This window comes from Mustelus asterias, chromosome 8 (assembly GCF_964213995.1).
Source record: "Mustelus asterias chromosome 8, sMusAst1.hap1.1, whole genome shotgun sequence".
Classification (NCBI taxonomy): domain Eukaryota; kingdom Metazoa; phylum Chordata; class Chondrichthyes; order Carcharhiniformes; family Triakidae; genus Mustelus; species Mustelus asterias.
The window spans coordinates 40132647-40149130 of record NC_135808.1 but is presented as its reverse complement, the minus strand read 5'-3'; the positions used below and the strand labels follow the sequence as shown (position 1 = coordinate 40149130).

The 16484-nt window shown below is 43.8% G+C and overlaps 1 protein-coding gene across 2 annotated transcripts in view; it reads right to left on the bottom strand.

Annotated features, from left to right (window-relative positions):
• The window catches only part of LOC144497104 (class I histocompatibility antigen, F10 alpha chain-like), a 28560-nt gene extending 14550 nt beyond the window's left edge, over nt 1-14010 (bottom strand). The window contains exons 1-5 of one of the 2 annotated variants that reach the window (XM_078217882.1): nt 13835-14010; nt 13216-13476; nt 8745-8840; nt 3484-3759; nt 3020-3298 (exon numbers count right to left, since the gene is read on the bottom strand). In XM_078217882.1, coding sequence (XP_078074008.1) covers nt 3020-3298; nt 3484-3759; nt 8745-8840; nt 13216-13476; nt 13835-13886 — 964 coding nt within the window. In that variant the 5' untranslated portion in view covers nt 13887-14010. The remainder of the gene's footprint in view (nt 1-3019; nt 3299-3483; nt 3760-8744; nt 8841-13215; nt 13477-13834) is intronic. The other variant, XM_078217883.1, reaches the window with a different exon arrangement.
• Nucleotides 14011-16484: the final 2474 nt, after the last annotated feature.

Sequence of the window (16484 nt, the reverse complement as noted above, 5' to 3'; positions counted from 1 at the left end):
GAAATGGTTTGGGGGAAATTGATGGGATTGCCAATAATAGGAAGACAGATGTTTACTTTAAAGTGTGTAAATTGAGAGGTGGATACTCGGTGAGACCTTGGTGTCCTCATGCGTCAGTCACTGAAAGAAAGCGTGCAGGTACAGCAGGCAGTAAAGAGGGCAAATGGTATGTTGGCCTTATTGGGGAGAGGATTTCAGTATAGGAATAGAGATGTTTTGCTGCAATTGTATAGGACATCGATGAGGCCACATCTGGAGTATTGTATGCAAATTTGAAATCGTTATCTGAGGAAGGATGTCCTTGCTATACAGAGGGAATAGCGAAGGTTTACCAGGCTGATTCCTAGGATGTCATATGAGGAGACACAAAATCGGTTAGGATTATGATCACTGGAATTTAGAAGATTGAGAGGGGATCTCAAAGAAACTTTTAAAATTCTAACAGGGTTAGACAGGGTAGTGTAAGGGGTGATAATGGGGGTTATGTAAGGAGTTATGATGGGGTTTGTGTAGCGGGTTCTGATAGGAAGAGTTTAATTGGATCACAGCCATCACTTTGTTTTTCACATCCTATTGAGAATGACTGTCCAGAGACAAAAACAAAATAAAATGAGGAAAAAAAACAGAGGGATGCTCAAAGACCAAAAGACCAAAGCCGGAAGGAAAACCATTCCTGTATTCTTTCATCCAGATTTTGGCGTTTAAATACAATCTGTGTGAAACTAAATCATCGACTGTGTTTACTGACATAGTTGACCAGAGAACTGAAAAAAGCTGTCCTGAGTTTGTCTCAATCATGTGAATTCACCACAAAACTTTTCTATCAACTTTGTTCCGACCTTTTGTTCAGTCCATATGAAGATTGAAGTCCTCCATGATTAGTACATTGCTTTAGTTACAGGACTACAAATTTTATCATAATGATCTGCCCAACTATATAAATTTTGTTTGGGGCCCAGAAACATCTCCAATTGGCTCTTCCCTGATTCTTGCTATTCCTAATCTCCCCCCATACGACTTCCAATTCTGAGCCAAGATTCTTTCTTTCTTTCTTTCACATGTCTCTGTTATTCTTTACTATATGGGCTACTCCTTCTCCTTTTCCATTCTGCCTGTTTTTCAAAATATGGTGTACCATGCAATATTTATTTCCTGATATTGATCATCTGATAACCATGTTTTAATAATTGTGATTATATCAAATCCATTTATCTCGATTTGTTTCGCTAGTTCCTCAATCCTTTTATGAAGGTTTTGTGCATACTATTCGAGTAAGAAGTTTAACAACACCAGGTTAAAGTCCAACAGGTTTATTTGGTAGCAAAAGCCACACAAGCTTTCGGAGCTCTAAGCCCCTTCTTCAGGTGAGTGGGAATTCTGTTCACAAACAGAGCATATAAAGACACAAACTCAATTTACATGAATAATGGTTGGAATGCGAATACTTCCAACTAATCAAGTCTTTAAGAAACAAAACAATGTAAGTGGAGAGAGCATCAAGACAGGCTAAAAAGATGTGTATTGTCTCCAGACAAGACAGCCAGTGAAACTCTGCAGGTCCAGTCAACTGTGGGGGTTACAAATAGCGTGACATGAACCCAATATCCCGGTTGAGGCCGTCCTCGTGTGTGCGGAACTTGGCTATCAGTTTCTGCTCAGCGACTCTGTGCTGTCGTGTGTCGCGAAGGCCGCCTTGGAGAACGCTTACCCGAATATCAGAGGCCGAATGCCCGTGACCGCTGAAGTGCTCCCCAACAGGAAGAGAACAGTCTTGCCTGGTGATTGTTGAGCGGTGTTCATTCATCCGTTGTCGCAGCATCTGCATAGTTTCCCCAATGTACCATGCCTCGGGACATCCTTTCTTGCAGCGTATCAGGTAGACAACGTTGGCCGAATTGCAAGAGTATGTACCGTGTACCTGGTGGATGGTGTTCTCACGTGAGATGATGGCATCTGTGTCGATGATCCGGCACGTCTTGCAGGGGTTGCTGTGGCAGGGTTGTGTGGTGTCATGGTCACTGTTCTCCTGAAGGCTGGGTAGTTTGCTGCGGACAATGGTCTGTTTGAGGTTGTGCGGTTGTTTGAAGGCAAGAAGTGGGGGGTGTGGGGATGGCCTTGGCGAGATGTTCGTCTTCATCAATGACATGTTGAAGGCTCCGGAGGAGATGCCGTAATTAGAGCTCCGAAAGCTTGTGTGGCTTTTGCTACCAAATAAACCTGTTGGACTTTAACCTGGTGTTGTTAAACTTCTTACTGTGTTTACCCCAGTCCAACACCGGCATCTCCACATCATATACTATTCTACACATGAAGCCTATACACTGTTGCATGTCACTTTCTGTCCAACCCTGCTTGTCTTTAGCCAAATTGCTACACTGCTGTATTGCCTCAACTCCTCTCTTTTGCTTTCAAATTTTCCCTTCACCCACTAAGTCCCATGTTTTGCAGTCAAGGCACACACTGCTATTTCTCTCAAACCTTAGTTATTTATTTGATTTGTTAACTATTTGTTACCAATTCATTAATATAATAGGATTTTTAGGCTCTGAGCTTGAAAATAGAGAAAGAACACTCATTAACCGCGAGAGATGCCAATCAAAAATACCCTGTCCTCTAACTGCTGGGTCCCCTAGCAGGCTAATATGACAATGACCTCAATCCTTCATAAAAGCAGGCATGCTTTTATGAAGGATTGAAGCCATTGTAATATTAAATGTGCATTTGTCAGCATGGTATTAAGAATCCCATTTCCCAAATTGAAGATTTGGGGCAATGGGATTGAAAAACATTGCACTTTGATGTGGCTGAAAGAACTGTGTGAAGTTAACCACTTGTTTGATAAATTTACTTGACCAGCTATATAACACTATAAACCTATTCAAAATTGGTCTCCAATTCAAAATTGGACTGTGCAAAATACACAGCCTTGGGGTTTCGTTGTCTCCCCTCTGTCATTACATGTTCTTTCACACTCTCTTTGTCCATCACATGCACAGACACATCCAGTACCATTGCTTACCCCACTGATGGATCTTGGACTCTGCCAGGCTGCTGTGTTCAATTTGACAGGAATATTGATCCTCATCCCCAGCATTAATTTCAATCACTTTCTGGATCTGATGGGTCTCATCGTGGTTCGGTCGAACCCCTGAGGATAGTGTCTCAGACATTACCTCTCCATTCCTTAGCCAAGTAACCTCGATGTCTGCAGGATAAAACCCAGTAACCAGGCAGGAGAGAGTGAACAGCTTATATAGACCAATGGGCGCACTTCTGGAGATGAAGACATCAGGCTGAACTGTAATGGAAAGGGTGAAAGCACAAACAATACAATAGATACTCAATGGAATGGGATTTTCACAGTAACTTCACTGAAGTGTTAATATAAGACTACTTCTGACATTAGTAAATGAACTAAAATAGAATGGTTTCATTGATCAGTGAAGTTAGATCAGAATGTGGGATTAAAACTGAAATAAATACCTTTCCTGTTGAGATATTTTTTGCCAAAATATAGACGTGATTTTAAACGTTCAACAAGTTCTACTTCCATCAACCATTTCCAAAACGTGTTCCAGGATTCATCAGAATCCCATTTCTCCTTAGTCTTCACTGCATTGTGATGTGTTGCGACCCACCTCATTCTCTCTGATTCTAAACTAATATAGTCCTTTCCATCAAATCCAACACTCATCGATCTCTTAATGGAGCCATCTTCACTGACCTCAATGTTCCTTATCCATTGCAGAATGTGTACTCCTGTCATTGATCAACAGAGAAAAAGATTAGACTGTTCATGGAAAAGAGTCCTTATTTCATTAGTGGATTTCTCAATGGGTTCAGTATTGTCATATATTACAATATTAGACACATTTCTGGGCTCAGTATTACAGGAATAAAATGCACTGCAGCAACATAATTACAATAGATCCATCCATGAGCTCAGTATTACAGAAATAAATCTTTGTGGGTTCTGTATTACATAATAGATCTTTCTATGGGTTCAATAAATTTTTTTCTTAACTTTATGGAATGTGGGCATCACTGGCTGCGCAAGCATTTATTGCCCATCCCGAGTTACTCTTGAGTAGGTGGTAGTGGACTGCCGCCTTGAGCTGCAGTAGTCCTGGAAGTATAGGTACACCCACAGTAGTGTTCGGGTGGGAGTTCCAGGATTTAACCCAGTGATAGTGAAGAAACGCAATGTGTTTCCAAGTTAGGATGGTGAGTAACTTGGAGCGGAACCTCCAGGTAGTTGTTCCCAGGTATCTGCTGCCCTTGCCATTCTGGATGTAGTGGTCATGGGTTTGGAAGGTGTTCCCTGAGGAATCTTGATGAATTCCTGCAGTTCATCTTGTAGACAGTACACACAGCTGCTACTGTTCATTGGTGATGGACGGAAGGAAGGTTTATGGAAGGAATAGCAATCAAGTGGCTGCTTTGTCCTCGATACAAAGAACAATACAGCACAGGAACAGGCCCTTCAGCCCTCCAAGCCCGTGCCGCTCCCTGCTCCAAACTAGACCATTCTTTTGTATCCCTCCATTCCCACTCCTTTCATGTGGCTATCTAGGTAAGTCTTAAACGTTCCCAGTGTGTCCACCTCCACCACCTTGCCTGGCAGCGCATTCCAGGCCCCCACCACCCTCTGTGTAAAATACGTCCTTCTGATATACGTGTTAAACCTCCCCCCCCCCCCCCCCCCCTCACCTTGAACCTATGACCCCTCGTGAAGGTCACCACCGACCTGGGAAAAAGCTTCCCACTGTTCACCCTATCTATGCCTTTCATAATTTTATACACCTCTATCAGGCCACCCCTCATCCTTGGTCTTTCCAGTGAGAACAACCCCAGTTTACCCAATCTCCTCATAACTAAGCCCTTCCATACCAGGCAACATCCTGGTAAACCTCCTCTGCACTCTCTCTAAAGCCTCCACGTCCTTCTGGTAGTGTGGCGACCAGAACTGGGTGCAGTATTCCAAATGCGGCCGAACCAACGTTCTATACAACTACAACATCAGACCCCAACTTTTATACTCTATGCCCCGTCCTATAAAGGCAAGCATGCCATATGTCTTATTCACTACCTTCTCCACCTGTGACGTCACCTTCAAGGATCTGTGGACTTGCACACCCAGGTCCCTCTGCGTTCTGCCATTTATCGTATAGCTCCCCCCTACGTTAGTTCTACCAAAATGCATCACTTCGCATTTATCTGGATTGAACTCCATCTGCCATTTCTTAGCCCAAATTTCCAGCCTATCTATATCCTTCTGTAGCCTCTGACAATGTTCCTCACTATCTGCAAGTCCAGCCATTTTTGTGTCGTCCGCAAACTTACTGATCACCCCAGTTACACCTTCTTCCAGATCGTTTATATAAATCACAAACAGCAGAGGTCCCAATACAGGGCCCTGCGGAACACCACTAGTCACAGGCATCCAGCTGGAAAGCCAGTTCTCCACCCATCTAGCCACCTCCCCCTTTATCCCATGAGATCCAACCTTTTGCACCAACCTACCATGAGGGACATTGTCAAACGCTTTACTAAAGTCCATATAGACGACATCCACGGCCCTTCCCTCGTCAACCATTCTGATGATGTGGTATTTGTGATGGTAATGTCATTCATTGTCAAGGGGTGATGGTTAGATTCCCTCTTGTTGAGGATGGTCATTATCTGGCCCTTACGTGACACAAATGTTATTTGTCATTCGTCAGCTGAAGCCGGGATATTGCCTAGATCTTGCTGCATTTGGACATGAACTGCTTCAGCACCTTGTCAGGGTATGAGATCAGAAACCCCAAGATATATTATGAAGTTAGTCTGGACCCCAACTATTGGCTGTTTTGACATTAGTGTGGTGATATGATGTTTCACTCCAGGTGTGATTCTACTGACAAACTGGCAAGCATTTTTCAAAACAAACTTTACTTAACGACACAGTTTAACTATAACAAATTAATTCGGGGGGGACGGGGAAGAGAGAGAGACATAGAGACATCGGTCTTCTGACAACCTCAAACAGCAAATCTCCAGAGACAGAGAGAGATATAGAAAGACACTTCTTGTTTCTTTCAGAACCAGGTAGAAACTGACTGTTTAAAACACCGTCTCACCTGCAAGCTTAGCTCTCCCCATTAACACATGACTCTGTCAGCCAACCTAAACAACACCCTACTCTGAAACCCCAAAGGAAACCTAAGCAAATGCCAATGCATTAACTCCTTTTAGATGAACACAGTCAGCTAAAATCAGTCATTATCCTGCATTCTCAATGGAGCTGCCTGTTGCCCAAACAAATCAGTGCTATGTAAAATATAGCTGATTTTAAACATACCCCTTACAAGAAGCATGATATAAAAGACACAGTATCATCACAAACTGAGGAGTCATGAATCGTACTGAACATTGAGCAGTCATCAGCAAACATTCCCACTTCTGACTTTTTGGAGGAAGGAAAGTCATTGATGAAGCAGCTGAAGATGGTTAGGCTGAGGACAATACCCTGTGATGTTTTGGCACCGAGATGATTGACTTGCAACCACCATAACCATCTTCCTTTGTGCCAGATATGACTCCAACCAGTGGAAGATTTTCCCCCGATTCCCATTGACTGCAGTTTTGCCAGCGCTCCTTGATGCCATACTCAGTCGTTTGATGTCAAGGGCAGTCACTCTCATATTACCTCTGGAGTTCAGCTCTTTTGTCCATATTTGAACCAAGGCTGTAATAAGATCAGGAGCTGAGTAACCCTGGTGGAAGTAAATACCACTTGACAGCACGGTTGATGACCCCTTCCGTTACTTTACTGAAGATCAGGAGTCGACTGATGGGGTGATAATTGCTTTGTTGGATTTCTCTTGTTTCTTGTGCACAGGACATAGCTGGGCAATTTTCCACATTGCTGGGTAATGCTGAAGCTGATTTTGAACAGCTTAGATTTGGGTGTGGCAAGTTCTGGAGCACAGGTCTTCAATAATATTGCCGGAATGTTGTCCGGGCCCATAGCTTTTACAGCATCAAATGCCTTTAGGGTTTGTTTGTCATCATGTGGAGTGAATCGAATTGTCTGAAGGCTGATATCTGTGATGCTGGAGACCTCTGCAGAAGGCCGGGATGGATCATCCACTCGGCACTTCTGGCTGAAGATTATTGCGAATGCTCCAGCCTTATCTTTTGCACTGAAGTGCTGTGCTCCTCATCATTGAGGATGAGGATATTTGTGGAGCCTCCAGTGAGTTGTTTAATTGTCCATCACCATTCGCGACTGGATGTGGCAGGATTGCAGAGCTTAGATCTGATCCATTGATTGTGGGATCTCTTGGATCTGTCTACTACTTGCTGCTTATGCTGTTTGGCATGCAAGTAGCTGTGGATGCGCCAGGTTGGCATCTCATTTTTAGGTATGCCTGGTGCTGCTCCTGGAATGCTCTCCTGCACTCTTCATTGACCAGAATTGATCCCCTGCCTTGGTTGTAATGGTAGAGCGGGGAATACGCCGGGCCATGATTATGGATTATGGTTGAGTACAGTTGCTGATGGCCCACAACACTTCACGGATGTCCAGTTTTGAGCTGTTCAAAGTTTATCCCTTTTAGTGATAGCGCCACACAGCCCAATGGAGAGTATACTCAATGTGAAGCCAGGACTTCTTCTCCACAGGGACTGAATGATCTTAACTCCTACCCATACATCTGTAGCAGGCAGGTTGGCAAGGCTGAGGTCAAGTATGTTTTTCCCTTTTGTTGGTTCCATCATCGCCAGCTGCAGACCCAGTCTATCAGTTATGCCCTTTAGCACCCTGCTCAGTCTGTGGTGGTACTACCAAGCCACTCTTGGTGATGCATATTAAAGTCACCCACCCAGAGTACATTATGTCCCCTTGCCACTCTCAGTGCTTCCTCCAAGTGAAGGAGAACTGATTTATTAGCTAAAGAGGGGTGGTCATCAGTAGGAGGTTTCCTTGCCCATGTTTTTTAACATATTTTTATTGAGGATCTTAACATTTTTTATAAACAACACAAACTCTAACACGAACTCTTAGAAATTCCCAAAACCTAGTACATGATAAAGTGATCATTATTCCACTTTTACATACAGAAAAGACCAGCAAATACTCAGACTAATGGTTCAGATGCCAATGATTCTTACACCATGCCAAGATTGCAACACAACAGACTTCACCCATGCCCAGCCAAATCACTGTAACAAATCAGAGCCAGTAATAGCACCTCATGTAACAGCACTTAGTTAATAGATGCCAGACATGGTTGAACGGTGTACATTATTGCAAAACGCATACCAGGAACCGAACAGCATAATCTCATCAGAAACAGGATATTGCATCACTACCACCACCCCACCCCGGCCCCCCCACCCCAGGGGAGCCCAAATCGTCAGAAGGAGTGTAGTCCAGAAGCACCCGAAAGGGGACATCTCATGGGAGGGTCACGTACTCCTCCACCTGATCCAGATAAGCTCAATTACTACTGCCCCAACTTACTCAACCAAACTAAATTAGGGTCAGCAATGCATTAGAATAGGGGCCAACAGGCTAAGGATACTCACATCACTATTTATACATTGAACAAAGCAAAGTACCCCCATTTCTAGATACTCCAATGACAGAAAGAAAATAACCCAGTCTTGTCCAGGATACATGACTTGTCTGTACCTTCATTGGAACAGTTACTTTTGCGAGTGGCTTTTGCTACCAAATAAACCTGTTGGACTTTAACCTGGTGTTGTTAGTCTTCTTACTGTGTTTACCCCAGTCCAACGCCGGCATCTCCACATCATGACCTTCATTGGAGACCAGCAATGATTCCATAATTCTAAAATAACAAAAGTGCAAAAGAAAATGTGACAGTAATAGTTCTAATGGGGATTTTCCTCACCCACAATGAGGGCTTGTCAGGCCAGACCAACCACCTCTGTACCAAACCACCTACTAGCCACCCTGCTGTAGCATTACTCATCGATAGAAAAAGTGAAGGGTACAAAAAATGTACTCTCTCAGTGTAAAAGTAAGGATTACAGCACATTAAAAATAGGTAAATACCGCACAACTCTCATTTTTTTGGCACAGTACAACAGAATAACATATAATGGCACGGTGGCACAGTGGTTAGCACTGCTGTCTCACAGAGCCAGGGACCTGGGTTCGATTCCTGGCTTGGGTCACTGTCTGTGTGGAGTTTGCACATTCTCCCCGTGTCTGCGTTGATTTCCTCCGGGTGCTCCGGTTTCCTCCCACAGTCCAAAGATTTGCAGGTTAGGTGAATAAGCTGTGCTAAAGTCTCCCTCAGTGTACCCGAACAGGTGCCAGAGTGTGGCGACCAGGGAATTTTCACAGTAACTTCATTGCGATGTCAATGTAAGCCTACTTGTGACACTAATAAGTAAACTTTAAGATAAACTCCACCGAGGAAACTACCTTCTCAACTGACAAGATTCTCTTCTCCACTTCCTCCATTCTCTTTTGGATATCTCACAGTTCATCAACGTGAGCACCAACAATCTGTCGTGGAGCCTAGACCATTGTCCACAAATTCCCTCAGAATGGCAGCGATCATCTCGTCACCAAAGGCATTGCTGAAGTGCAGACACAGTCACCAGCAAAACTGCACTGCAAACTGAGCCCACACTGGTTGTCTCCTACTACCTCAATCAAACAAGGAATGCCTAGACTTAACTTGGCTCCCCATTGCCAAAATTTAGCCAGGATCTTTCAAGAACATAGCACAGATTATACACATCAGGATCAAATAATTGTGTGTTGAAATCAGGATAAAACAAAAGGTTTAAAAGATGAGTGTACCAGCACTTGCAAATATGCAGCCTCTCGCGCACTTACCTCACTTGACCCCACCTCCTTGCCCATATTTGACCTGGTAACATGAGACTTCATGGGGTCCAGAGTCAATGTTGAGGACTCACAGGGTAACCCCTCCTGACTGTATACCACTGTGCCACCACCAGCTCTGCTGGATTTGTCCTGCTGGTGGGACAGGACATATCCAGGAATGGTCATGGTTGTGTGTAAGGTGTGACTCTGTGACTGTCAGGCTGTTGCTTCACTGGTCTATAGGACAAGTCTTCAAATTTTGGCAGTAGCCCCCAAATGTCAGTAAGGAGGTTTACTAGGCTATATAATATTAACAACATTGCTGTGAGTCTGGAATTACAACGAGGCCAAACCAGATAAGGATGGCAGATTTCCTTCCCTAAAGGACATTTGTGAACCAGTGGTATTTTACGACAATCGAGAATGGTTGATGATGTACTATCGAGTTTTTAAAGAAAATTTATCATCTGCCCTGGTGGGATTCAAATCCGGATCCCCAGAGCATTGCCCTGGGTCTCTGCATTACTAGTTGAGTGACAATCGTACTGCACTACTGCCTCCCCATTACAGTAATGACTTGATGGTATTGGTAGCCTGGGGTTATGCCAGGCCATTAAATTACAGATTGTCATTGAGTACAATTCTACTGCTGGTGGCCCATAGCACCTCATGGATCTTTCCCATTTGGCACAATGGTTGTACTATAAAGCACAGTGGAAGATATCCTTAGCATGAATACCAGTCTTGGTTTCCACAAGGATCATACTATAATCACACCTACCAGTACTGTCATCAACACATGGTCCCCAGGTTCCTCTGCTCCTTCAACAGATGCATTTGCACATGGTCCTCAGATTCCTCTGCTCCTGCACCCTCTTTATAATTGTACATTTCATTTTATATTGTTGTTCATTCTCCAAAAATGTATCAGCTCACATTTTCTTCATTAAATTTAATCTGCTATTTGCCCACCCATTCCATTGGCCCTTGGTCTTTATCCTTTTGAAGTCTATCTTGAACCTCCTCACTGTTCACAATACTCCCAAGTTTTGTGTCATCTGCAAACTTTGAAATGTTTTCCATGTGCACCCAAGCCTAGGTCATTAATATATATCAGGAAAATTAATGATCTAAGGACCCCAGGAACTCCACTGTATTGCTGGGGTATCTGAGTAAAATCATTTCGGCTGATATGTCAGGATGAGAAACCGGTTAAAAAGGCATTTCAGATCCTGGGGTTTATAAATCGAGATATAGGACACAATTTTCCACGTCCCACATAGCATGTTTCACTGTGGTAGAGGCTGCCCGCCATTGACTGGTAGCAGGATCTTCTGGTCCCTCCGCTGGCAAAGGGGTTTTCTGTTCTACGTACCCCCATCATTGGGAAACCCACTGCAGGGTTTCATCATCGGCAGGACCAGATGATCCCCCTGGTAAGAGCGGCTGAAGAATTCCAGCCATAGTGTGCCAATGCAATATAAAGATAAACCTTTACAAAATAACTAATTCAGACTCAACTGGAGTACTGTGTTTAATTCTGGGTACACATCTTAGGAAAGATGTGAAGATATTAGAGAGGGTGCAGAAAATGTTTACAGAATACTCCTTTCAGTCACATGGAATAATTGGACCTGGGTGTATATATATGCATTGATCATTGAAGGTGACAGGATAAGTCATGAGAGCAGTTAATAAAATATACAGTATTCTGGGCCTTATTAATAGAAGCATACAGTACAAGAAGTACAAGAATAAGAGGGTTATGCTTAACTTACACAAGACATTAGTTACACCTCAGCTGGAATATTGTGTTCTGGATGCCATACTATAGGAATGATGTGAAAACATTGGAGACTCCAAAAGAGGTTTACAAGAATGGTTCCAGGGATGAGAAACTTCAGTTATGAGGACAGATTGGAGAGGTTGGGACTGTTCTTCTTGGAGAGAAGAAAACTAAGAGAGAGTTGATAGAGATATTCAAACCATGAGGGGGCTGGACAGAGCAGATAGGGAGAAACCGTTCCCCCTTGTAAAAGGGTCAAGAAGGAGAGTACACAGACTTAAGGTGATTTTCAAAGAAGCAAACTATTTCATACAACAAGTGGTTGGAGTCTGGAATGCACTGCCTGGAAGTGTTGTGGAGATATGATTCAATTGAGGCATTTAAGGCGGCATTAGATGATTATCTGAATAAAAAGAACGTCCAGGGGTACAGGGGATGGCACTAAGTCATGAGTCTCCTTTAGAGAGACGGTGTTACACAATGGGCCAAATAATCTCCTTCTGCACTGGAACAATTCTATTATTCTGTGAATTAGGCTTATCCTCCTCACAAAAGAATGAGAGAAAAGGAGGTTGAGCTTTGATAAAGATGTACAAAATCTAGAGGGGGTCTAGACACAAGGAGAAAGTGTTTCCATTGGTGGAAGGGTGGAGGACCAGCCAACACCAATTTTAAGGCAAAGCAACCAATAGCAACACAAGGAAAAATCTGGGCCAGCCATGGCTAGATTGATTGTATTTCAATCACAAAGTTTTGAATTCAAGTTCCCTCTGGGGCTTGAGCTCAAAAATCCAGGCTGACACTCCAGCACTGAGAGTGTGCTGCACTGCTGGAGATACCTCTTTTGGATGAAATGTTAAGCCAGTCCTCATCTGCCTACTCTGGTGGATGTAAAAATCTGATGGCAGTATTTTGAAGTAGAGCAGGGGAATTAGCCCAAATATCCTGGCCATAATTTAACCCTGAATCAATATCTATGAACAGATTATCTGTCATGATCACATTGTTGTCTGTGCCAGTAATTCCAGCAATGGCTGTCTTATTTCCTGCACTTCAAAAGTACATCATTAGCTGTAACGTGCTTTGAAACATCTGGTGGTCATGAACATCCCTATTGATGTGCCAAATCTTTCTTTTTAAAAACTTTGTTACGAAGTGTATGGTTTGAGTTTTCCTGAGGGTATATTGGAGGCTAATACATTCAAAGCTTTCAAAAGGAATTCAGATCATTAACTTAACAGGAAAGGCCAACATGACAACGTCAAAAGGGTAAGGGAGTGCGAATTAGCAGAGTTGTTCTTGCTTCGAGCTGATTCAGACACAACAGGCTGAATGACTTCCTTCTCTGTTGCAATCAATCTATGATTCATTGTTGCCACACTTCTGGTTTGTAATTAGCCTGTCCACCATATTGGGTGCGTGGGCACCTGTTTTATACATATATGACAGATGTGGCTAGGATGATCCAAGCACTGTACACCACAGTGTTACACACTGCAGTAAAACTGTGGTTAGGTAGATGTCTGGTATCAGCTAAACAGGCAGTTAATGAGAGATCCAGAGCCACTAATCTTACCGGATGTCTGGTTTGTCCCCTTCATTATTGTCCTCAGATTTTCCTTAGCCATGGCAGAAAGTTTATTCCCTTGGTTTGTGAGATATTCCCAGTACTCCCCATCAAAAGAGTCTGCCATCCACTGCTGCCGGGAGACTGTCTGGTGGGTATCACTGTCGTAAGATGTCACTGGAACTCCATTGATCATACTTACACCAAAATACTCAGGTAACTCAGTAATGCCAGATGTTGCCACAAACACCGTGGTAATGGAATTACTGTCTGTATGGAAAACAATGAAAGAGACAAGTTCATATACATCTACAAACACCACCACCTGACCAGGTGAAGTTCATTCACAAGCCCCAGAGAGAAACAGAAAAACACAGAGACAATAAGAAGGAAAGGGGAAGAGTGAGAGAGAGAGAGAAAGAAAGCAACAGAGAGAAATAGATAGAGGAACAGAGCGAGACGGACACAGAAAATTAGATACAAAAACCTCGATCAGTTTAATATTGTGACACGCATTGCAGTTGTGACACGCATTGTTACTCCTCGTAAAATCTCAGGGAATTTACTGCAAAGATCCTGAGATGTAGCAGTGACAGAGAGAGAACGAAAGGCTGAATTCTGTCCTTACCGGAAGAGACGCAGGAAAAACACAAGGAGATGGAGAAAAGGATCCGCAACATTCTGGAAATCCACGGTCCCTGTTCCAATCAGTGGCAGGGAAGAACAATTGCTGTTTATAGACCGAAAAAATCTATCAGGACTCCATTTATCATCAAACGTGACGTGCGACCATTTCCTGAATGCAAGCCGCAGAGCCAGAGGGTGAATGATTGGGTATTTCTTTTTCAGGACCAACCAATGAAAAGTCAAACTAGTCGCCTGTCACCAGTTACCAGGGAGATCAAACTGAGTCAGAGTGAGATTGAAGCTGGGCAACAGGAACTGGAATGACAATGAAAAGGCGTTGCCCAACAGCTACCCAGTGTAAAGAGGGAGACTGGGATCACAATAAATCACTGTCACGATAAACATCTTGACCATTAACAGGTCCAGGCAGCGGGCGATCGACGGGATCGTCCATCCTGACTGTCTGCCCCTCTACCGCGGCTACGTTCGCAGCCAGGTGTCCCTGGAAAGGGGTCATGCGGTGTCCATGGGTGCAGTTGACGCCTTCTGCGCCCGTTGGGCACCGCAGGGGCTGGGGTGCATTATAGACCCCGATAATCACATTATGATTTGATGTTTTAAGTTTCCTTTGTACTTCTGTTTGGGCTGTTTCCCCTCCTTTTGGGGAGCTACCCCTTTTACTTTGTCCCTGAGTTCATTTGAGTTGGTTTATTTAGTTTGCCCTAAAAGACAAAAAAAATAAACACATTGATATGAATTCCAGTCTCTCTTCATAGGACAGTGCCACCACCCTGGAAACATATCTGCTGAACTCCCTCTATGGCAATAACATCCTTCGCAAGCTAAAGGGACCAAAACTGCACACACTACACCAGCTGCCATCTAACTAAACTCCTATACAGCTGAAACAAAATTCTGCCACTCCTGCCACTTCTTGCAATAAAGGCTAACATATCACTAACCTTACTAATTAACCGTTGTACGTGTGTGTTAGCCTTCAGTGACTTATTGATGAGGACACCCAGGTCCCTTTGCACATTTAAATTTTGAAATCTCTTACCATGTAAGAAATACTCTGTGCATCTGTTCCTCCTTCCAAAGCAGATAACCTCTTAGTTTTCCACCATGGTTAGACTGTTACAAGTTCCAGTTATATACCATCTCAAATATAGTGACCATTGCAAAGGAAGGAGGCACTGGGAGCTGGCCTCCTTTCTCATATAAAACACAGCAAGCTCAGGTCAACTATATTTTTTGTCAGCCATGCTCACTTGTGTTCTCCTCTCTCTGGCAAAGTCCACATGATAGCAGACGTTTTCCCAGCTCATGGGTCTCAAAACATCAAGATCCAGCAAGGTCTGGAGTGTGCCACTTGCCACTGGCTGCAGTCAGAGACAGGGTGAAGAGATGATGTGTTGTGAGATTTCTTACTAGGATGAAGAGAAAGAGAGGGAGGTGGATGCCTCCCAGGGGCACAGATGGGGGACAACAAACTCCTGACTCCAAAGCTTCATCCGCCTGGAGATTGGCCATGTCTGCTACAAGTCCCTCTCTGTTACCAAGGCAATGGTAGAGCCTCAAGGGAATGGAGACAAGTGGAAAGGCATCTTGCACATGGCTCTAATCACCTAGGTCAAGCAACAATGTCTCCATTCATCTATGAGCAGGAGGAACTCTTCTCTGTTCCTTCAGGATGTCCTTTACCTGGAAGGGATGGAGTTGCCTTGAAGGACAGGTGAAGAACTTAACACTTACCTGCTGGTTTTGAGATGGAAGGAAACCTACAAAGGACATGCTTACTAAATGTAGTGCTTTGATTCAAGTTTTTAAAAGTTATTTTTTAAGTTTAAAGTTTATTTATTTGAGTCCGAAGTAGACTTACATTAACACTGCAATGAAGTTACTGTGAAAATCCCCTTGTCACCACACTCCGATGTCGGTTCAGGTACACTGAGGGAGAATTTAGCATAGCCAATGCACCAAACCAGCACGTCTTTCAGACTGTGGGAGGAAAATGGAGTACCCGGAGGAAACCAACGCAGACACGGGGAGAACGTTCAGACTCCACACAGACAATGACCCAAGCCGTGTATCAAACCTGGGTCCCTGGCACTATAAGGCAGCATGCTAACCACTGTGCCACCGTGCTGCCCCAGTTGCTGTTCACACATCCACCAAGGTGTTGAAGATGTAAGCTTCAGCCAACAATGATGGCTCTTATCCAGATGAGAGCTCAACACTAGTTCACAGGGGCAATAGAAGCAAGGACCTGTGCAAAAGGCAATGTTGGAGTCACCTTCATTTCTCCTAGGATGTGCTTCTTGCATCTGCAAGCTTCTCCAGGACCAGTGGTGTTCCGCAGTGCTCTGTACTGGGACCTCTGCTATTTGTGATATATATAAATGATTTGGAAGAAGGTGTAACTGGTGTTATCAGCAAGTTTGCGGATGACACGAAGATGGCTGGACTTGCGGATAGCGATGAACATTGTCGGACAATACAGCAGGATATAGATAGGCTGGAAAATTGGGCGGAGAAATGGCAGATGGAATTTAATCCAGATAAATGCGAAGTGATGCATTTTGGAAGAACTAATGTAGGGGGGAGTTATACAATAAATGGCAGAGCCATCAAGAGCACAGAAACACACA